The 18,056-nt window shown below is 37.5% G+C and overlaps 1 protein-coding gene across 3 annotated transcripts in view; it reads left to right on the plus strand.

Moving 5' to 3' along the window:
- Positions 1 to 11,615, plus strand: part of RGS17 (regulator of G protein signaling 17) — a 463,053-nt gene extending 451,438 nt beyond the window's left edge. For 2 of the 3 annotated variants that reach the window (XM_068151678.1, XM_068151671.1), the window contains exons 3-5: positions 5,236 to 5,325; positions 7,659 to 7,893; positions 11,395 to 11,615. In XM_068151678.1, the coding sequence (XP_068007779.1) occupies positions 5,236 to 5,325; positions 7,659 to 7,893; positions 11,395 to 11,583 (514 nt within the window). In that variant the 3' untranslated portion in view covers positions 11,584 to 11,615. The remainder of the gene's footprint in view (positions 1 to 5,235; positions 5,326 to 7,658; positions 7,894 to 11,394) is intronic. The other variant, XM_068151661.1, reaches the window with a different exon arrangement.
- Positions 11,616 to 18,056: the final 6,441 nt, after the last annotated feature.

Genomic DNA, 18,056 nt, shown 5'->3' on the forward strand with positions numbered 1-18,056 from the left:
ACAGCCAGGGGATAGGAGGATATAATTAAAGTTTATCTTAACCAATGAACATATCTAGTGCAAGGCATCACTTTATAGCAAAAATCATGACTGTAGCTCCTGTCTTCCTCAGAATAACTATTCTGGGTGTTAATCACTTATTGTAAAAGAAAGTGAATTCTTTTCCTACTTTTGATAGAAGCAAGTTTTTTTACACTTTACTCATCTGTAACAAAAAAAAAGAAAAAGGAAAGAACCTATCCTTTGATACTGTTCATGTAACATTTCATCCTCACGGATGCTAATTTTTATGCCACTAATAGGGAGATAGAAGACAGCATTATTGACTAAACTCTAAAGATTTTGAGACCAGTATGTATTGCTCTTCATAAAGGGATCACAATAGTATTGCAGTTGTTTTTCATTATTACTTTGTGCAGTGTAGCAAAATCATCATGATCCTCTGTTCATAAGAAAACACAGACATGACTAGTTTTCACTGCTGTCAGGTTTAATTATTCCAACTGTCAAAAAACCAAGGTGTCAGAAAAGAATTTTATCTTTGGTTTCATGAAAGAAGTTAAAGAGTGGTCTGTTGCATTATCATGCAGCATATGGGGACCACATCCATCTCTGAGTTCTACCTGGGCCTGCTCCATCATGTAGGAGTGAACTTGTGAACAGACCTGTTCAAATAATATATTTTTCAATGGCTGACTGTTGGACTACAGCAAAGAAGACAGTTTGGTCAGTTTGAACCACAACCAGAAGTTAAAAAGACGTTGCCATGCACTTTTTTGTGCATCCAAATTAAAAACAGGGAAAATACTTCTCTGTTCATGAAGTAGGTTTTAAGTCAGATACTTACAGTAAAAGTAAAGGAATCAAAAGAGCTTGGAAACTTTGTATTGAAAAGTGAAGGTATTTGTCCAGCTGGTGAAGGATCTCAGAGTGGTGCCCATCTTTGAGTCAGAGTTTTCAAAAACACCTTCCCCTCATTTCAGGAAAATGCACTAATATCTTCTTGTTTTCAGGCTCTCTTCTCAATTCTGTTTAAAATAGTTTATATTAAATGCTTAAAAGTACTAATTACACAATGACTTGCTATCCTGTTTCTGTTGTGTAATGATTATTCTATTATTTTCATCAAAGTGAAATTGCTTCAGCAGAACAGCCTGAAAGACATCTACCCCACTGCACTCCCACAGGAAGGATGTCTCAAATCCTGAATGACTGCACTAATGTGCTTGTCTAAAGGAGGGCTTTTTCCCTGCCAAAGAACTCTGAAAAAGTAATTCCTTTCTGATTATACTTGGTAAATTCTAACTGTGTGGGTCACATTTTACATCAAACTGGCCATTTTACATCATCCACCAGTGGAATTTTTAAATCACAAATCTTTGTTTTAATTGTAATTTAGCTGAGGGCAGGGAGTTGTGTTTTTCTACCTCCCCAGATAGCCAGGACTTCTGGTAAATAATGAAAAGTGGCTTGGTGAGCCTATCTGCCAAGTCTTCTACTGCTCTTAGGTGTACCCATTCATTCCCATAGACTTCTGTGCATCTAAGTGGCCTAGCAGGTCACTGTCCACCTCATCTGTAATTGCTATGACCTCATTCTGCTTCTGCTCCCTGTCTCCCAGCTCATGGGGCTGGGTGTCCAGGGAACAACTAGTTCTACTGCTAAAGACTGAGGCAAAGTAGGCATTGAGCACCTCAGCTTTTTCCTTGTCCTTTGTCACCATGTTTCCTCCTGCATCCAATAATGGATGGAGATTCTCCTAGTCCTCCTTTTGTTGCTAATGTGTTTATAGAAACGTGTTTTAGTGTCCTTAACAGCTGTAGCCAGGTTGAGTTCTAGGTAGGCTTTGGGTCTCCTATTTATTTCCCTTCACAGCCTCATTACATCTTTGTAGTCCTCATGGGAGGCCTGCCCACTCTTTCAAAGGCCATAAACTCTCCTTTTGCTCCTAAGGTCCAGCCAAAGTTCCCTATTCAGCTAGGCTGGTCTCCTTCCCCACCAACCTGTTTTTTGGCGTGTGGGGACAGCCTGCTCCTGTGCATTAAGACATTCTTCTGAAAGTATGTCCAGCTTCCCTGGACTCCTATACGCTAGCTATCTGGTAGATCTGCTCCAACTAATAAATAATAATAGCGCATATTTACAGCAGATGTCTCTCTAGAATACCTCACTTCCATTTAACTATTTTTTAATAAGGCATATCAGCAACTTCCTTTTCTTAAATCCTTAACGAAGTGAGATCATTTTGTTAATCTTTATCCTGTTACTTTTGCTCTGTTCAGTTTTATACTATATAGCATAATTCTTCTGACATAAATGACTAGCTTCCATGATGGAATAATATATGAAGGACACCAGAACCAGATATGTAGGGTGCTTTGCTGCTGAGGAGTACTTGAATTCCACAGAGAAATGTGAACACATAGGGCATTTTCAGTTGAAGGTAGCAATACAGAAAATTGCAAAGTAGTGTTGTCATTTTGAGGTAAAAGGTAGCAATCTGTTATTATGATCAGAGTTATTTAAAGCCTGCTTTCAAATTAGCTTTGCAGTCACAAATGTGTAAATATTTAATTTTTCTATCTAAGCAAACATGAACCAGTTTCCTGAGTGAAAACAGAACATGTCTGAATTTAATGTATTTCTATATTAGAATGGTGGTTTCTCTCACAGGGAAAACATATCAAAAGTAATGCACCTAATGAAACCCCAGACTTGAATGGTTTACATAAATGAAAGTTGAAATGTGGTGCTAGTGTTTGTCACTGGAACACAATGCAAAATTTAGGCCAAAATGTATTATAAATTTAGCACTGTTTTAAATACAATACCCAAGCCAAAGAAGTAGAACACTTCATTTCTTAAGAGTTTTGCAACTCTTACTAACTTCAGTCTTGAACTCTAGCTGTGAATGGTGAGTAGAAGGAATTAGGGCCAAATGTGTACCTCACGTGGTCACACTGGTATAGATATGAGAAAGGGGCACGCTACATTCTGGGCCCACCATCTGAACTTTTTTTTTGAGATTTAGTCTTACAGAAAATCAAAATGCATGGGGCCTATCTATTACTTCTTTTATAAAAAACAGCATTGAAGTCAACAGGACTTTCTTGTCTGTTTTCCTGTTTCTTTTTCTTACTCATTAGTATTCCACCTTCATCAGCCCATGTTGATTTTCCTAACTGTAGCACACATTTTGCACAAGAAAAATAAACAGCATTTGATCCCAGACATCACATTAGCGATATAGGTTAACTGCTCTCAGATGAGTCACCTTTTACTTCCAGTAAGACTCTACAACCAAACCTTGAATGTTTACTGCCCAAGAAGTAAGTTATCTCAGTACAGCTTAGCTATGATGAAGGAATAAATGTTCAGCTTCTTTCTATTTTGGACAGTCTCAGGTGGATATGCTATTACACAGCCAACCTACACAAGCTGTTTTCTCTGTCCATGGCGTTACTCTTCCATGGAACCAAAAGACACTCAGTTCTCTGCACCCAGCAGAGAAGACAAATGCTGCTATACCTATGGACTGCACAGGAGGGAAGGAGGGAGGAAGAGAGAGAAGCTTTGTGCCTTCCTTGCTTCTCCCTCATCTCAGCTTTGTGCTCCATCCAGATGCAAGGTGATGCTAAGCAGTTACATGTGTGGACTTAAAGATTACAAGACAGAAAGTGGACGGTCCCTTTTTTCTCACCTCCTGTATATGGAATTCCCATTGGCTTTCCTGGGTGCTCCCTCTGTAGATTGACAAGCAACAGGTCAGAGGAGACAGAAAGGTTTTTTACCTGCCAACCCCAGAGTTCAGGATGTGTTGTTTCTCCTGCAGCAGTTGATGACACCCTAACACCTTAGCAGCACTGGAGCTGCATTCCTACGCTGTAACAGGGGAAGCAGGACCAAGGGCCTGAACTAAGGTCTTGGCAGGTAAGTGAAGGAGCAACCAGTATCAAACAGCTTTGTTTGAAAGTGTACGTCTTTGTAATGTTTAAGTCTTAATATGTGCTCTGCTTTACGTGGAAGCTTAAACTTCCAGTTATTAAAAGAGTATTTGAGATCACCTATTAAGTCTGCCAAATGCTTGAAAAAATGTTGAAGAAACTCATAAATGCATAGAGGATAGAAAGAAAGGTTATTTATGCTAAAAATGTCTCAAAGCTGAACTTTCTTCTTAGATCTGAACAGATGTTGTTCATATTAGTGGGGGAGAGAGAAGCTTTATGCTGCCAACATTTTTGTATATTACCACTTAGGATGACTGAGAGCATCGTTGCATGGTGAATACTCAATATTCAAAATAAGAGCTCTCTCGGGATCGGGAGGGGGTATTTTTTGTTTAGTTGCTTGTTTTCTTTTGATTGAACATGTAGGAACACCTAATAATGGGAAATCTCTATCACCTTACTACATACTACTTCTTAAGTATTAGAGTCAGGTTTCCTATATAAATACTCACGTCATACAAAATGTGGTTTATTTCAGTAATTATCAGGAATTGTGTTTTTGCTGGCAGTACCATGTTCCAGAGCACACACACAGGAAGTCGCTATCACTAAAGCAAACTCAATTGAAAAGATATTTACAGAAAAATAAACTATACTACTTACCAGCTTAAAACCAAAAAAAACCTCCTTACATAAAGGAAGTCTTTCTTTTTCTTGCTTGTGTTAACATGAGGGTAACGGACACCTTTCTTTCAAGAGGCCAGTAAGTTTTATTTTTTTGAAATGAAACTCCTATTTATGCCAGAGGAGGTGGAAATCATAAGGACCTGCCACATGCGAAGTTCTGTATCTAAGCCATCTTCTGCCACCATATCCTGGAGAGAAAAAAAAGGGAACATTCATAAAGAATGAACAGCCATCCTGAACTGGTGGGCGCCGAGGCCTCATCAATGTCCAGTTCAGATACTCTTATCCTCCCTACCCTTATTGTTACTAATACTCTCAATTTGCTCTGTGAAATCACTCCAAAAGTGACCTCTAAGTTTTGTGTCCATCTTTCAGTGGATAAACTGGGAGCCTGTAAAAATTTCCATTAGCAGCTGTTAATTAATATTCATCATAATTAAGGGGGAATATTTTTACCAAAATTTTCTCTCCAAAATTTTAGAGGCAAGAATGAAAAATGACATTTTACATAGGTTTATGTCTTTTAGAAGTTTTCATTACTGTAGTCAGTGTTTTAAATTAACTTTCTCTAGACAAAATAAAGTGTTGTACTACATTGCAGCCTCACTGTTAGGAATGAAGACAGAGGAGACAATGCAGGAAGGCCAACACATACAACCAAAATGGAGAGCATCCAAGTCATAGAAGAATGGTAAGTTGGTCAAAGTGTGATTAATAAATGTTTTTGTCTGAAACTAATAGCAAGAACTGTCTTTGATTTACGCTCCAGGAATATACTTTTAAGTACTTTTTCCTCCAAAAAATCTATACAAAAGGAAGCAAAATCTGTTCTGACAATGAAATGTCAGCAGATGCATTCATAAATTAGTCTTATGTATAGTGTCTTATTTGTGGGTGTAATGGTTTAGCACAAGGGCTAACCTGCCTGCTTGCCCAACATGAAAGTGTGGGGAAAAGTAACACGCAGAACTCAGGGTTGAGATAAAGAGATAAAAGTTAAATAGAACATGAGATATCATAATCACAATGCATAATTACCTTATCTAATAATCTAATTAATCTAAGAATGCAATGCAAGATTACCTTATTTTAGCCTATTTGCAGAAGAAGCACACTGAAATACAGAAAGAAAAGAAAAAAAAACAACAACATAATACAGAAAATCAAAACCAGGGAGCTACCCCACACCCACATGTCTTGCTGCCATCCTTGCAGAAAAGAGCCAAGACCCAAGAACCCAGAAGCAGCAACTGGAACAGGAAGCCTCTCATACAAACAATAAGCAATATAAAGTTCAAGCTCCACAATCCTTTGCTCCAGCTAGCTGGCATGACTGTGGCATGGTATGGATAAGAGCAGCAGGTTCAATTCAATCCATAACAGTGGGGATGAACTGTGGGGAGGAACAGGAGGTGCATTGATGGTTCCATGAACCCACGGGTCTCTATAAGAAGCCTCTGCCACATGTGCAATCAGTTTCTTCTGTTTATCCAGACAAGAAGAAAGAATAATAGGCACAAGTGTACTTCACAGTTCGATTTTTAACATGGCTACCTTTGATAAAGCAGCTTGGACTTGGGTTTTACTGGAATTAACCAAGGAAACACATATCTTGGAAAATAGGCTAACAGGCACTGAAAGTCTGACACCCTATTTTTGTCTGAAGTTTGGCCCTGTGTTTATTGTTGGGGAAAATGCTGACCTATTAGTGGCCTTGAGTTTTCTAACATCATAAAAATAAATTGAAATTTTACTCTAGAGGATATGATTTAAGGTAAAAGCAACCCAAAGAATTGTCTTCATTGCTACTCACGGTCATTTACGAAAGGACAATGCCAGAAATTTCCACCAGATACTGTAATGAAGAGAACTTATCAATAGACAATGAGGGAGTACAGGTTGCTTATCAGCTCCATCTACTTTGGCAGGTACTTCTCCCTCTCTTCAAAGAGAGGACATTTCATGTTCACATCTGTATGCTTATACTTTTTTTGCTGGATAGTTTAAATGTTACACACTTTCTCAATTATTAGATATTTAGATTGCTGTAAAGCTATCACAAATAACATTCCATCTAGTCTTCCTTGCATGCAGAATAGGAGTTGATAAGTGGACTTGAAGAGAAAATATATAGTCAAATGTCACTTACTGTGCAACATGATTGCATAGAAGCTATAAACAACAACTAAAATTCTTGTGTTAGATCCTAGCAGGAACAGTGAGTGCTCAGAATTAAGTCTGAAACTGCATTTACTTGTTGTTAAGTAACTTGTAATACTACCTTCTCAAAGAGGTATTACCTTCATTGGTACATGCTAGTCTTCTGATCACTTATCCAGTGCATCCACTGTTACAAGCCATGAACAGTTTCCTTCGGAAAATGGGAATAAGGACCTTTTCCTATGTCTTCTCTCTCCAGTTTTGCCAGCAACATCCATCACACCTCTTGCCAATAGATCATCGTTCAGGTCAACAGCACTAAACAGAGGGAAGCTTAGCAACACTTAAGTGCAAGCATAGAGAAATATGCTAATTTACATGCTCACTGAATTACTATTTTGTTGGGCTTCATTAGTATGCTCTTGCCTGCCAAGAGCCTTTTTTTTTTGTCCTTGTCCTTCCTGTGGCAGGCAGTGACTAGCCAAACACCATCAGAAGCAGGCAGGGTCATAGTGTGTCATCTAAATCCTCTATGAAAGAAAGCCTCTTGCCAGCTCCCTGAAATCACATCTCTTTTAACTTGTGCTGTTGTGGAATTTTGTCTTTGATGGCTACAAATACTAGTAGAAAACATGTAGAAACTCAAGTGCATGTCTTGTAACATTAAGTATTTTTAGCAAGCTATTGAGGTAATAAATGTGTAAGTGAAGAGTGAACACAATTTCCCTGTCACTGCTGAAACCTTGTTGCTTCTAGTTTTCATTCTGGACTATAGTGCAGTTAAAAGGAGAATTTTTGGATGAATGTATGTAAACACTGTTACAAAAATAGAAGCATGTTTGTAACGATACTTTGCTTTTGCAGCCAAAACCCTACTGCAGATGAAATTTTGTCTTGGTCTCAGAATTTTGACAAGATGATGAAAACACCAGCTGGGAGGAACCTTTTCAGAGAGTTTCTTCGAACAGAGTATAGTGAGGAGAACCTGCTTTTCTGGCTTGCATGTGAAGATCTAAAGAAGGAACAGAACAAGAAAGTTATTGAAGAAAAAGCAAGACTTATATATGAAGATTACATTTCTATACTATCACCAAAAGAGGTAAAAATGTAAATGTTACAGTTGCATTTTCTGTTATTCCAAATGTTATCATCTGGATTGTCAGATGGGGGCGTCTGAACGTCTGCTTGATCTGTCAGTTCAAAGTCATAGTATGGACATTAAGTTAGGAAAGAGATAGAAAAAGTAGAGACACAGATGTCAGGTCCCTTAGCATTATAGGCCACAACACCTCAAAGCTCACTGTCAGCCTTAAGCAACTCCAGTAAGAGAAGGCTGAGAGATAGACATGTTTCTTTACCAGTGGTATATGCCTGCCAGAATAAGTAAGTAAGTAACGCAAATGGATTTCTGGAGAAAAGGGGCCAAAATTAAGACATTTCAATCAGAGTCATTATAGATTTATCTGCTGCAACAGCTATCTGGAAGAAAATCCAAGTTAGCACTGGTTAGACCCATGTGAGAGTATAGAAATGGAGACCATGTATAAGGTATGATAATAGCTAGGAAATTATACAAGATTTTCTTCAACTCTTACAATGAAATAGACAAATTATTAAATTATCTTCACCTGGAGTAAAGAAAAATCATCCCCTGTCAATACATGTTTTGGAATAGAAAGTTGTATAAATATATAAGCACTTTGGAAGAGTGTTTCTTAGGTCACATCTTTTGCCTTATCTCTGTGAGTTGCATCTGACTTCCTCTTCAACTGTGTTATGCTAATTTATGCTTAATGTGCACTTGCTTCTTACGTTTTACTTCTGTACTTCATTCAGTAATAATTTTCAACTTCATTCATATAAATTAAGCCAACAGTAATTTCTACCTCCGTTATCTTCTTTTGTGCCATAGTGTATGTTTCTGCTTTTGAGTGAGATAATTGCCAGTACAGGAAGCTAATAATGTTTTTTTTTCATAATATAACATAATATAATATAATAAGGTATAATAGAATAGCATGTAATATAATACAAAGTAACATAATATAACATTATAGGATATAAAAAATCTCTAGCACACATATGTACGAGCTGAATGCTCAGTTGTCTTTTTAAGCCTAGATCAACATGCAGTTAAAAATCAAACACTAAGTGCTGTTTGATTTAGGCTTTAACAAAACTGCTCACTAACCTGATGAAATGGGCATGTGTGGATGTGATCAATCCAGTTGCTCCTATCCCTGATGGAAGTCTTACAAGGCAAATAACAACTGTTTGCAGTGCTTTAGACCAGTACAGGAGCTCAAAATTTCTTGTTCATCCATGTGTGTCATTCCAGATGTTACCTTTTGGCATAAGAGCTGGGATATTTAGCATCGTTTGTTCAGTGGTGAAGTTATTGAGGCAGGTTTTAGTGCTCTAAACAGATACCTTATATTCATCTGTTTAGCAAGGAAATACCTTGCAAGTAATTCCAACTAGTTTTGCCATCTGTCTTTAGTGAGTCACTGAAAAACTACAATGTAAATGAATACTTCCACAACTATTTTTTTTCTTTCTGTAAGTGAAATTAACTTCTACTGTGCTCAGTAGTACAAAACCCCGCTCCATCCTGATGAATTTAGCTTTTTATCCCATCTCTTATATTTGATAATGAAGAATGAATTAGCTAGCTGCACAAAATGTTTTTGCTAAGATATGTGCATGTGTTGGAGGAGAATTGCTTAAATCTTAGTCACTTCTGTGCTACAGAAATGCAATAGTCTACATAAATTCTGAAGATGCATGGCTACAACACTGCTTCTCAAAACTAACACAATGCTACACCTTTACATGCTATTCTATCTCAAAGCCAAAGTCACTGGTCAAGCAGCCTCACCAGTCCATTCATCTCTCCTGTGCAGGCCAGTCTGCTACATTAGTGAGACAATTCAATCAGAAAAATTCCTGGTTGAAAAAAAACTCAAAGAAATAGTGGCTAGCTGTGGGGCTGCCCAGCCAGCCATGGCAACACAAGGGAGGGGAAGCACCAGGGTGGGAAAAGGAGGAAGCTGTTGATGTCAGCTGATGCAGCACCCACCACTGCCATTGTGAAAAGGAAATGTACATCAGGGAGGCCTGCTGCACCCCTAGGATGTTGCATGCAGGTGTAGTGGTGAGCACTTAGGTTGAAGATGTGCTTAAATTAAGCCGGCATAATGGATGTTCTGCAGACACAGGGTGCTTGAGTTATATGTACAGTTTGATGCATGAACAGGTAACAGCTTACTCACAGGCAGCATCATAGTTGTGTCTTGTGACCAATAACCAAGTAGCAGCAAATGGTGGAAAAGGAAGACCTTGCAGGATGTGGCAGTGACATACTCCAACATGCTAACAAACCAGCAATGCTAGATTCTACAGTTGGTCCTGAAGATATAATACAAATCTATATTTACTCTGCAGCATCATACCATACCACTGTACTCCCGAAGACTTTGGTTTACCACATGTGAAAATACACAAGTTCATACATGCACACATGTTCTGAGTTTTCATTGCAATTAGCATCCTTTACATACGGTGTCTTAGTACGTGGAGCTTTCCAGGGCTGAATTCAGTTCTTAACACAATATGAGTATCTATTCATATGGCTGCAGATTAGTAGGTTCAGATTGCAACATAGTGTAAATCACAGTGGCTTAACTGATCTATGTTTGGTATTTCCCCACTCAGGGTTTTAGCATTTTTCTTCTTAGCTGAATAAACTCTTGGTGGCCCCAGTGGGCTTTCCTTGCTACTGCCATTTCATTTAATCCAAAAAGCATTGATTTTAATGTTTTTAGAGCATTCTGTAGATTAGCTGTACATTCACTCAACTTCTAAATGATATTCCAAAATCACCTGTGCATTTGTCTCAAGCATAACATGCCCTTTTCTGCCTAGGCACAGGAGTTCATAACAAATGGAAAGTAAATGAGAAACTAGAATTGAAACTTGCTAACAGCTTTGATATGGACATACAGTATCCTGCAAGATAAATTATCAGTTGTTAAAAACACTTAAAAAGAAGAAAAAAAATCTGAAATAATTAAAGGGAAGATTAAAATTATAAAAATTATAAAAAACTCTGGGTGATTTGTGAGTAACAAGGGGAAAAAAGAAAAGGAAATAAACCACGTTGAGACAGGTGACAATGCTGAATGGAAAGCTTCCAAAGATTTAGTAACAAGTGGTCAGGAAAAAAAAAGCATTTCAGTTCTCTGAATGAGAGTCAGCCAATCTTCATTTCAGAGAAATAATGTTAAACATGTAAAAAAGTTTAGTTTGTTTTTTAATAAAATATTTGGGGAAATACAGGTTGCAGCAGAGCTTTATTTAGTTGCATTGTATTTGTTCTATGACTGCATTTGTTCTATGACTGCATTTCATCTTGCTGATCTTAAGATGGACTCAAAGACCAAGTCTCAGACTGTAATTGTATGGTGGCTCTAAAAGAAGCACAGAGCATTACTTGAAGAAATTATTAACTTGGCATGGTTAATGGAGCCCTGAGAAATAAAGATATGTAGAACAGTCCTTCTGATATTACTGTTTAATATGACTCTGTTCTCATCTTCAGGTTAGTCTTGACTCCCGGGTGAGAGAAGTGATCAACAGAAACTTGTTGGATCCCAGCCCTCACATGTATGAAGATGCCCAGCTCCAGATATACACCCTAATGCACAGAGACTCTTTTCCAAGGTTTTTGAACTCTCAGATTTATAAGTCTCTTGTTGAAAGTATTACAGGCTCTACTTCTGAAACTTAGTTTTAATTTTCAAACAAAATAACTTGATTTTTTTTGGGGGGGTGGGTGGGATGGAAGAAAAGTAGTTTAATAACATCTGTTGCTGGGTTCCTGGAGAACTACAGTTTAGCTCTACTCAGGCTACTGTGAAGAAAACAAATACGTATTATGGCCTCCGTCTACATTTTTACCAAGGTCCTCCTTGCTCAAGAAGGCATGGGAGGGGAACAATGGATTTGCCAAAATACCTTTGTTTCACACTCCTTTCACCCTACTGCAGTCATGATTGCAGTGACGTATTTGTAGTTTTATGAACATTCTCCTTGTGTATCCTCACACTGCATGTGCAAGGTAAACCTGCTTCACTTACCACTTAGTTGTTGCAATATTTAATCCAATAACATAAATTATATCTGTATTTAAGAACTTTTTTTGTGCAATACAGTCTTATGGTACATATAAACAGTTGCAGCAAACCAGAAAGAGGCTTGCATTTTTTAACGTCACTAACTTAAAAAAAAGAAAAAAGCCAATTTTTAAGGTGTAGCATTAGTCAATATGCTCTACTGAGTACAACACACTGACTTTTTGAAGCCAATATTTCTGTACAGGTGAAAAAAAAAAAAAAAACAAAAAAAAAAGAAAGAAAAGAAAAAAAAAAAAGAGCTATTTATCACTGTTTATTTAAACTTAATCAAGCAGAGGATTCCTCTGGTTGTCCACTGCCAAAGCTGTGGAATTTTCATTACAGAGTTTGCAATGTCAAAAAAAGAAAAAAACAAACACACACACAAACAAAAAACAGGAGGAAAAAAAAATAAAGCACAAACCACTTAAAGGGATCCATATCTGAGTGACACAATCTATGCGCTGATATTGTTTAATTGTTAAAAGAACAAAGATTTTCAATGTACATTTCAGATGTCAGTTACTGTAATTGATTTATTAAAGACTGGCTACCCAGTTCTAACACTGTTGTATAATGTTATGTACTTTGGAAAAAAAACCAACCAAACAACAGCATAAAAAAAAAAGAAAACAACAAAACCACAAAAAAGCTTGATAATTTAGTTTTTTTTGAATAAAGACATTTAATAAAAGATTGCCTACATGTAGCATTTTAGAGCATTTTGATGAATTGCATCTGTCCTGTAAGGTCTTTTGGGGTTTTTTTTTTTCCGGAAAGTTAAATCCAGTAAAGAAATGTTTTTAAACAAAGTAATGTTTTACAAGGTGGTGGGTTATAGAAGACTTATCTTAGCTTCTAGGCTCATTGATTTTGAGTAACTCCTTGAAAACAAGGGGGTTTGAGAGTAATATTAAATGAAACTTCAAGGGCTTCTAAACCTACAGTCCTTACCCAAGCAAAATCCCTATGAAAATTCAATGGGTGTCTTTCCTGGGTAAGAATCCTGTACTGAGCCCTTAATCAGAGCTAAGGCAGTACAGTACTTCTATCACTTGGCTGCCATGGTGTTTTTAATAGGTGTTCACTTGGCCTTTTTATCAAAAAATGTCCAATTTTAGGATGCATTTTGATGTGTAAAGAGACAGTGACTCAGAACTAAAAACCAATAAACCTTCATACCTACAATATACAACCAAAAGGAGTGTTAGCATCCCTCACAAAATACTAAGGACATACCAATAAATGGCTTTGAATACTTGTTAAATATATATATATATATGTATGTACGTATGTATATATATATATTTAACATTGACAACTCTGGTCTTATACTAAGACTGAAGAGGCAAGGTTTTTCTCATTTACATAGGACTAAATGTGCATAAGCCAGTTGCTTCCAATGGAGCTGGAAGGTCTGGCAGTTGTATCCTTGAGTGGAATTTAGCCCCAACACATTTGGCTGCATCCACGCAGTTACACCTTGCAGGCAGCCTTGGGTGCCGGCTCTTGCTGCAGCTGCTGCTGCGAAGTCAGGTCTGCTGCTCCACAGTAACTGGTAGGATGCAGATCTTAGTTTATCTTCTGGGGCTTATTTTTTTCCTTTGTTTTACTACCTCTCATTTTTTTAATTTATTGAACATGTTTCAAATAGCAAGTTTGGGGAATTTTTTAATCATTCTTTTTACTTGAAACCTGTGTGCTTTTTTTGGATATATATACAAACAATTTAACAAACTGTTTCTTAAACTCATTTGGTTTTGTAATTTATATAGAATTCAGGAGAAGATTAAAAGGGCTATTCTCTATTCCCTATGCAAATATTTTAACTGTTGTAGTGTCTGACAAAATGGGATCTAAACAAAATCTGCAAAGTGAAAAACAAATCTGTTTACAGTGGCGTTGCTGACTATCCTACCATATTCAGCACTTTTAAATATTGTTATTTATGAAAATGTAGTATAAAATGCAAGAAGAAATATTTATAAATGTTTCTTTTAATAAATACCTGTTTTGTCTGAAAGTGTTGCTGTGTTATGACAACTTTATTCATGTTGGTTAGCTACTTACCATTATGAATAAAATATTCAGTTATTTTAGTGGTAGAATAATAGCTATGGTGTTTACAAATCCTGAGGGGGGGAAATTCACTGAGAAAGGACTGCCACCTTCTACTGTGAAATACTGTTAGGAAAAAAAATATTTTTTTCTGGCTTTTCTTCTTAGTTGGAATTTAACTATGGTCCTACATATGTCTAGTATCATTTGTTTACAGTTATATTTACTGTGGTACTAAACATATACAGCATCATATATGTATATATTTACATAGTGTAATTTCAAGTTTGTTGGTGTTTGAGGTAAAATACACTTAGTTCACATGGCTAAATAATGTGCAAGAAGAAAAACTGCATGCATAAGTCTTTGCAGATGTAGACTTGAATATTCTTAATGTTATTATTTGATGGTGACCTGCTAGTCTTAAGCTATCTTTATAAGATATTTCACGCAGGTAGAAGTTCTTGTCAACATAGACAAGTCATCCTCTCAAGGACAGTTTGAAAGCTGAATGTGTGGGCCCTAAAATATTATCTTGATTTCTAGCACAAGATTCCAAAAAACTGTATTTGGAAACTGTTGCACCGTTTTGAAGAATATTACACCAGTCTTCAGTGTACTACTGCAATGAAATCACGTTCAAAATTTCTTGTCTTAAAATCTATTTGGAGGGATTAAAAAAATTAACATAACATGTGAAGTTTCTTTCTTAGAGGAAATGCTCGTATTAAGATGTTTAATATACATTTCGTCTATCAGTTTGGGTTTCCCAAATTTTTTTCATGAAAAAATGAATATGGTCCAAATGGACAACCTGTAACATGATCTCATTGCCTATCAGACAGTTCTTTGAGCAAAAATTGTAAAACGGTCAAGTTAATAAACTGATTTATTGTGCATGCAGTGTGCAATACACATTGAAAAACTGCCTAAATACACTTATTCTATAGCCTGGAATAAAATAAGTATGTATTTAACTTGTATTTCAGTTTTTCATGAGAATGTATGTAGCAAGTGCTCTACAAAAAGTGAGTTATGTTTTTGTCACTTTTGCCCAGTGTTTGATCTTTTCTGTCAAATAGAGCCAAATGCCAAATAGCCACCAATAAGCAGAACACTTGTGTACACTCCTGACCTTTTGGTTTCAAAGAAACTGAATATATATTGTATTATGCTTGTGTTCAACATAGCTGTTTACAGTCAACTTTCATACATCTGAGCTGAAAATAGTTTGGGATACCCAAGATGAAACCAAACACGCAGGTAATATTAAGAGTATTTACATTAGACTGAAGGCATATAGGGTTTGAAGGAGACCAAAGGTATGATGGAGAAAACACAGGTCAATAACTGGTGGCTGGGCTGCATGTTAACCAGCTGAGTCCAGGCAGCATGGAACTGTGGTATGTGGCACTTCCAGGTCTGCAACCCACCTACAACTTCCTTGAGCAACTATGTAGTCCACATTATCAATTTGTGGGACAACAGAGTGAACACAAACCAGATTTTAGTTAGTAATAGCTCTGTTTTAATTTAAAAGCATGCAAAAGTGTCTATTAATAGAGATCTACATTCTACCTTAAACAGCCAGGGTTTAAGCTGCCACCTGGTGCCACACTTCCTCCCCAAGGCAGCAAATTTGATCACATGGAGCATCTGCCTCTGGAATCAGTATCTAAAAATGGTGAGGGGCTATTTCAGTGTGAGCAGCTTGATGGACTGACCACACCGTGCGGCTGCTCAGGAACCAGCAGCTTCTGTAAGCAGTAAATGCTTGTGAAAGCCACTAAGCATTAAGTATTCCACAAAGCCAACTCTAGAGCAATCAAAGATGATACAAGAAAGTGTCTTAACTTCAGTGACTGTACCCCACAAGGAGTAAAGCTCAATGTTTGTGAGCCTGCTCCCAGCAGCATCAACCAAGCCAACGACAGCCTGAGTCCTTACCAAATCCAGCAAAGCAAAAAATTAAGGTTACACATAGACAGCTCTAACGTCTGCTCCAAGTTGATTTGAACCATGTTCAAAAACATTTCAAAACAGGGACTTTCTCAGCCCATAATGGAGAGAGCCAAGAGTAAGCACATCCTGGGACATGGCTGCAGTGACAAAGCTCCAGTCTCATTCACCAATACTCAGAGTACATTTGCAGTGACAAAACATCAGCCCCATTCACACAGCTTCTGAATACTTCTGTCAGCAGTAGAAGTGGTATTTCTAGGATAAAAGAACAAAGCAATAATGGTGCCAAAATCATCTGGATAAAGCCTGACATAAACATTCTGTATTATTTTACTGTTATACCAAGAGATAGATATTGCCTCTTTCTTTATCTGTAAATTCACCCTATGAAAATTCATCCTTCCAATTTAAAGCAGAGTTACCATTCAGACCATCAGCCACTGACATACTACTTTCTTCTCAAAAGCTTTACTGAAAATCACCCCTTACTCTAAATTTCCTGAATTCTGTGTACTCCTCTCACAAGCAGGGTTCACACAGCCATTAAGACTCTCATACTTTTTCATTGATAGAGAATACCAACATATCTGGTCGATGAAATGCAAATATGTGATCATTTTTACTTTACCCTTCTGAAAGAAGGCTTCAGGGAATGTCATAGTCAGGCAACAGTGAGTGCAAGGGAAGCTTTCTGTGAATGAGATTTCTTAAGTGCTGGCCTAGGCTGTTTGTCAGCCTCAGACTAACCACACAGACTGTACATTCTCTGCAAAGCTCTTTGAGTGTGATTACTTTTGAATTATTGGTACAGTGTATTTTGCCAAGAAATTTCATTCAGAGTGTTGCATTTACAATCATAGGAAGGTGTTTTTATCCAACCATTACTTTTAATGTGTATTGTTCCAAATAACAAATTCTTACATTGACTGTCTTGCCACAATGATTGTAGATTGATTTCCACAATGGAAGAAAACATCCAAGTTTTCATTCCTAGTTACACAAACTACTTAGGTGTGCAAGCATTACTCTTTCTTTTGATATTACTTTCATGAAGATAACAATTTATTAATGTATCATGTGGAAGTTACTGTTATTCCATGGGTGTAATTTAGTTGCAAAGTATGATTACCTAGCTCTGTTAAGAAATGAACAAAGACAGAAGCAAGACTCGACTTTGACTCCTCCAATGATTGTAATATAAAATACTGCCTAACAAAATTTTATGGATAGTTGCACATTTTTATAATAAAGTATATTCCTCAAACTGGTTTGAATTTAGCCAAGAATTTCATTAATGATGTTATCTAAAACAAGGTTATTATGCCACCTGTCTGTATACCGGAGTGGATCTCTCAAAGATCATAGTTACTAAATAACTGCATCATCGCAGCCTTCCAGTTTAGAACTTTGATGTACAACAATGTACTTAGCTCTGCATTTAGTAAATGGATAGTCTTCTGGTCTCACCACTAATCTCTGACGCAAAGGCTCTTCCAAGTGCCCTTTTGTCTTCTTCTGACAGTGCATTTCTTCTAAATGCTGTTTTGCACCTGCTTTTACTGTGGAGGTATCCTTCCACAAGTATTTGCAGCTCCCTACTCAGGGTATTTTAATTCTGAAATTTTATTCTAAAGTTAAAGACATGTAACAGTACCCTGGATATTAACTCCCCAGCTGAAACTTTCCATAAGCACTTCCACACGAGCAGACTTGGAGGTTGGCTGCAGCATAGAATGCTAAACCACACCAGTGCAGACCTCAGCATACCTGCGGCTCATACCACGCGAGTCCCACTTTAAACTTTTGGTGTGATGATTCTGGGGGTTGTTGGGCTTTTGGGGATCTTTCTTTTATTTTTTTTGGAGGGGTCAGAATTAAACCACAACCATGCAAACGCCACTCCCTCTGCGGGCAGGAGCCCCTGGTGCCTGCAGGTTCTCACGGCCGCAGGCCACCAGGTGGCGGCAGCGGCACTGCGCTAGAGCTCCGCCGACGTTAGGCCCCACCCCATGGCCCGACCTGCCAGCGCTGGCCAATCAAAGCGCTTCTGCGCCAGAACACAGCCCCG

The sequence above is a fragment of the Melanerpes formicivorus genome, unplaced genomic scaffold (genome assembly GCF_026170545.1).
Source record: "Melanerpes formicivorus ecotype bairdi unplaced genomic scaffold, bMelFor1.0.p_v2 SCAF_2, whole genome shotgun sequence".
NCBI classification, from domain to species: Eukaryota; Metazoa; Chordata; class Aves; order Piciformes; family Picidae; genus Melanerpes; species Melanerpes formicivorus.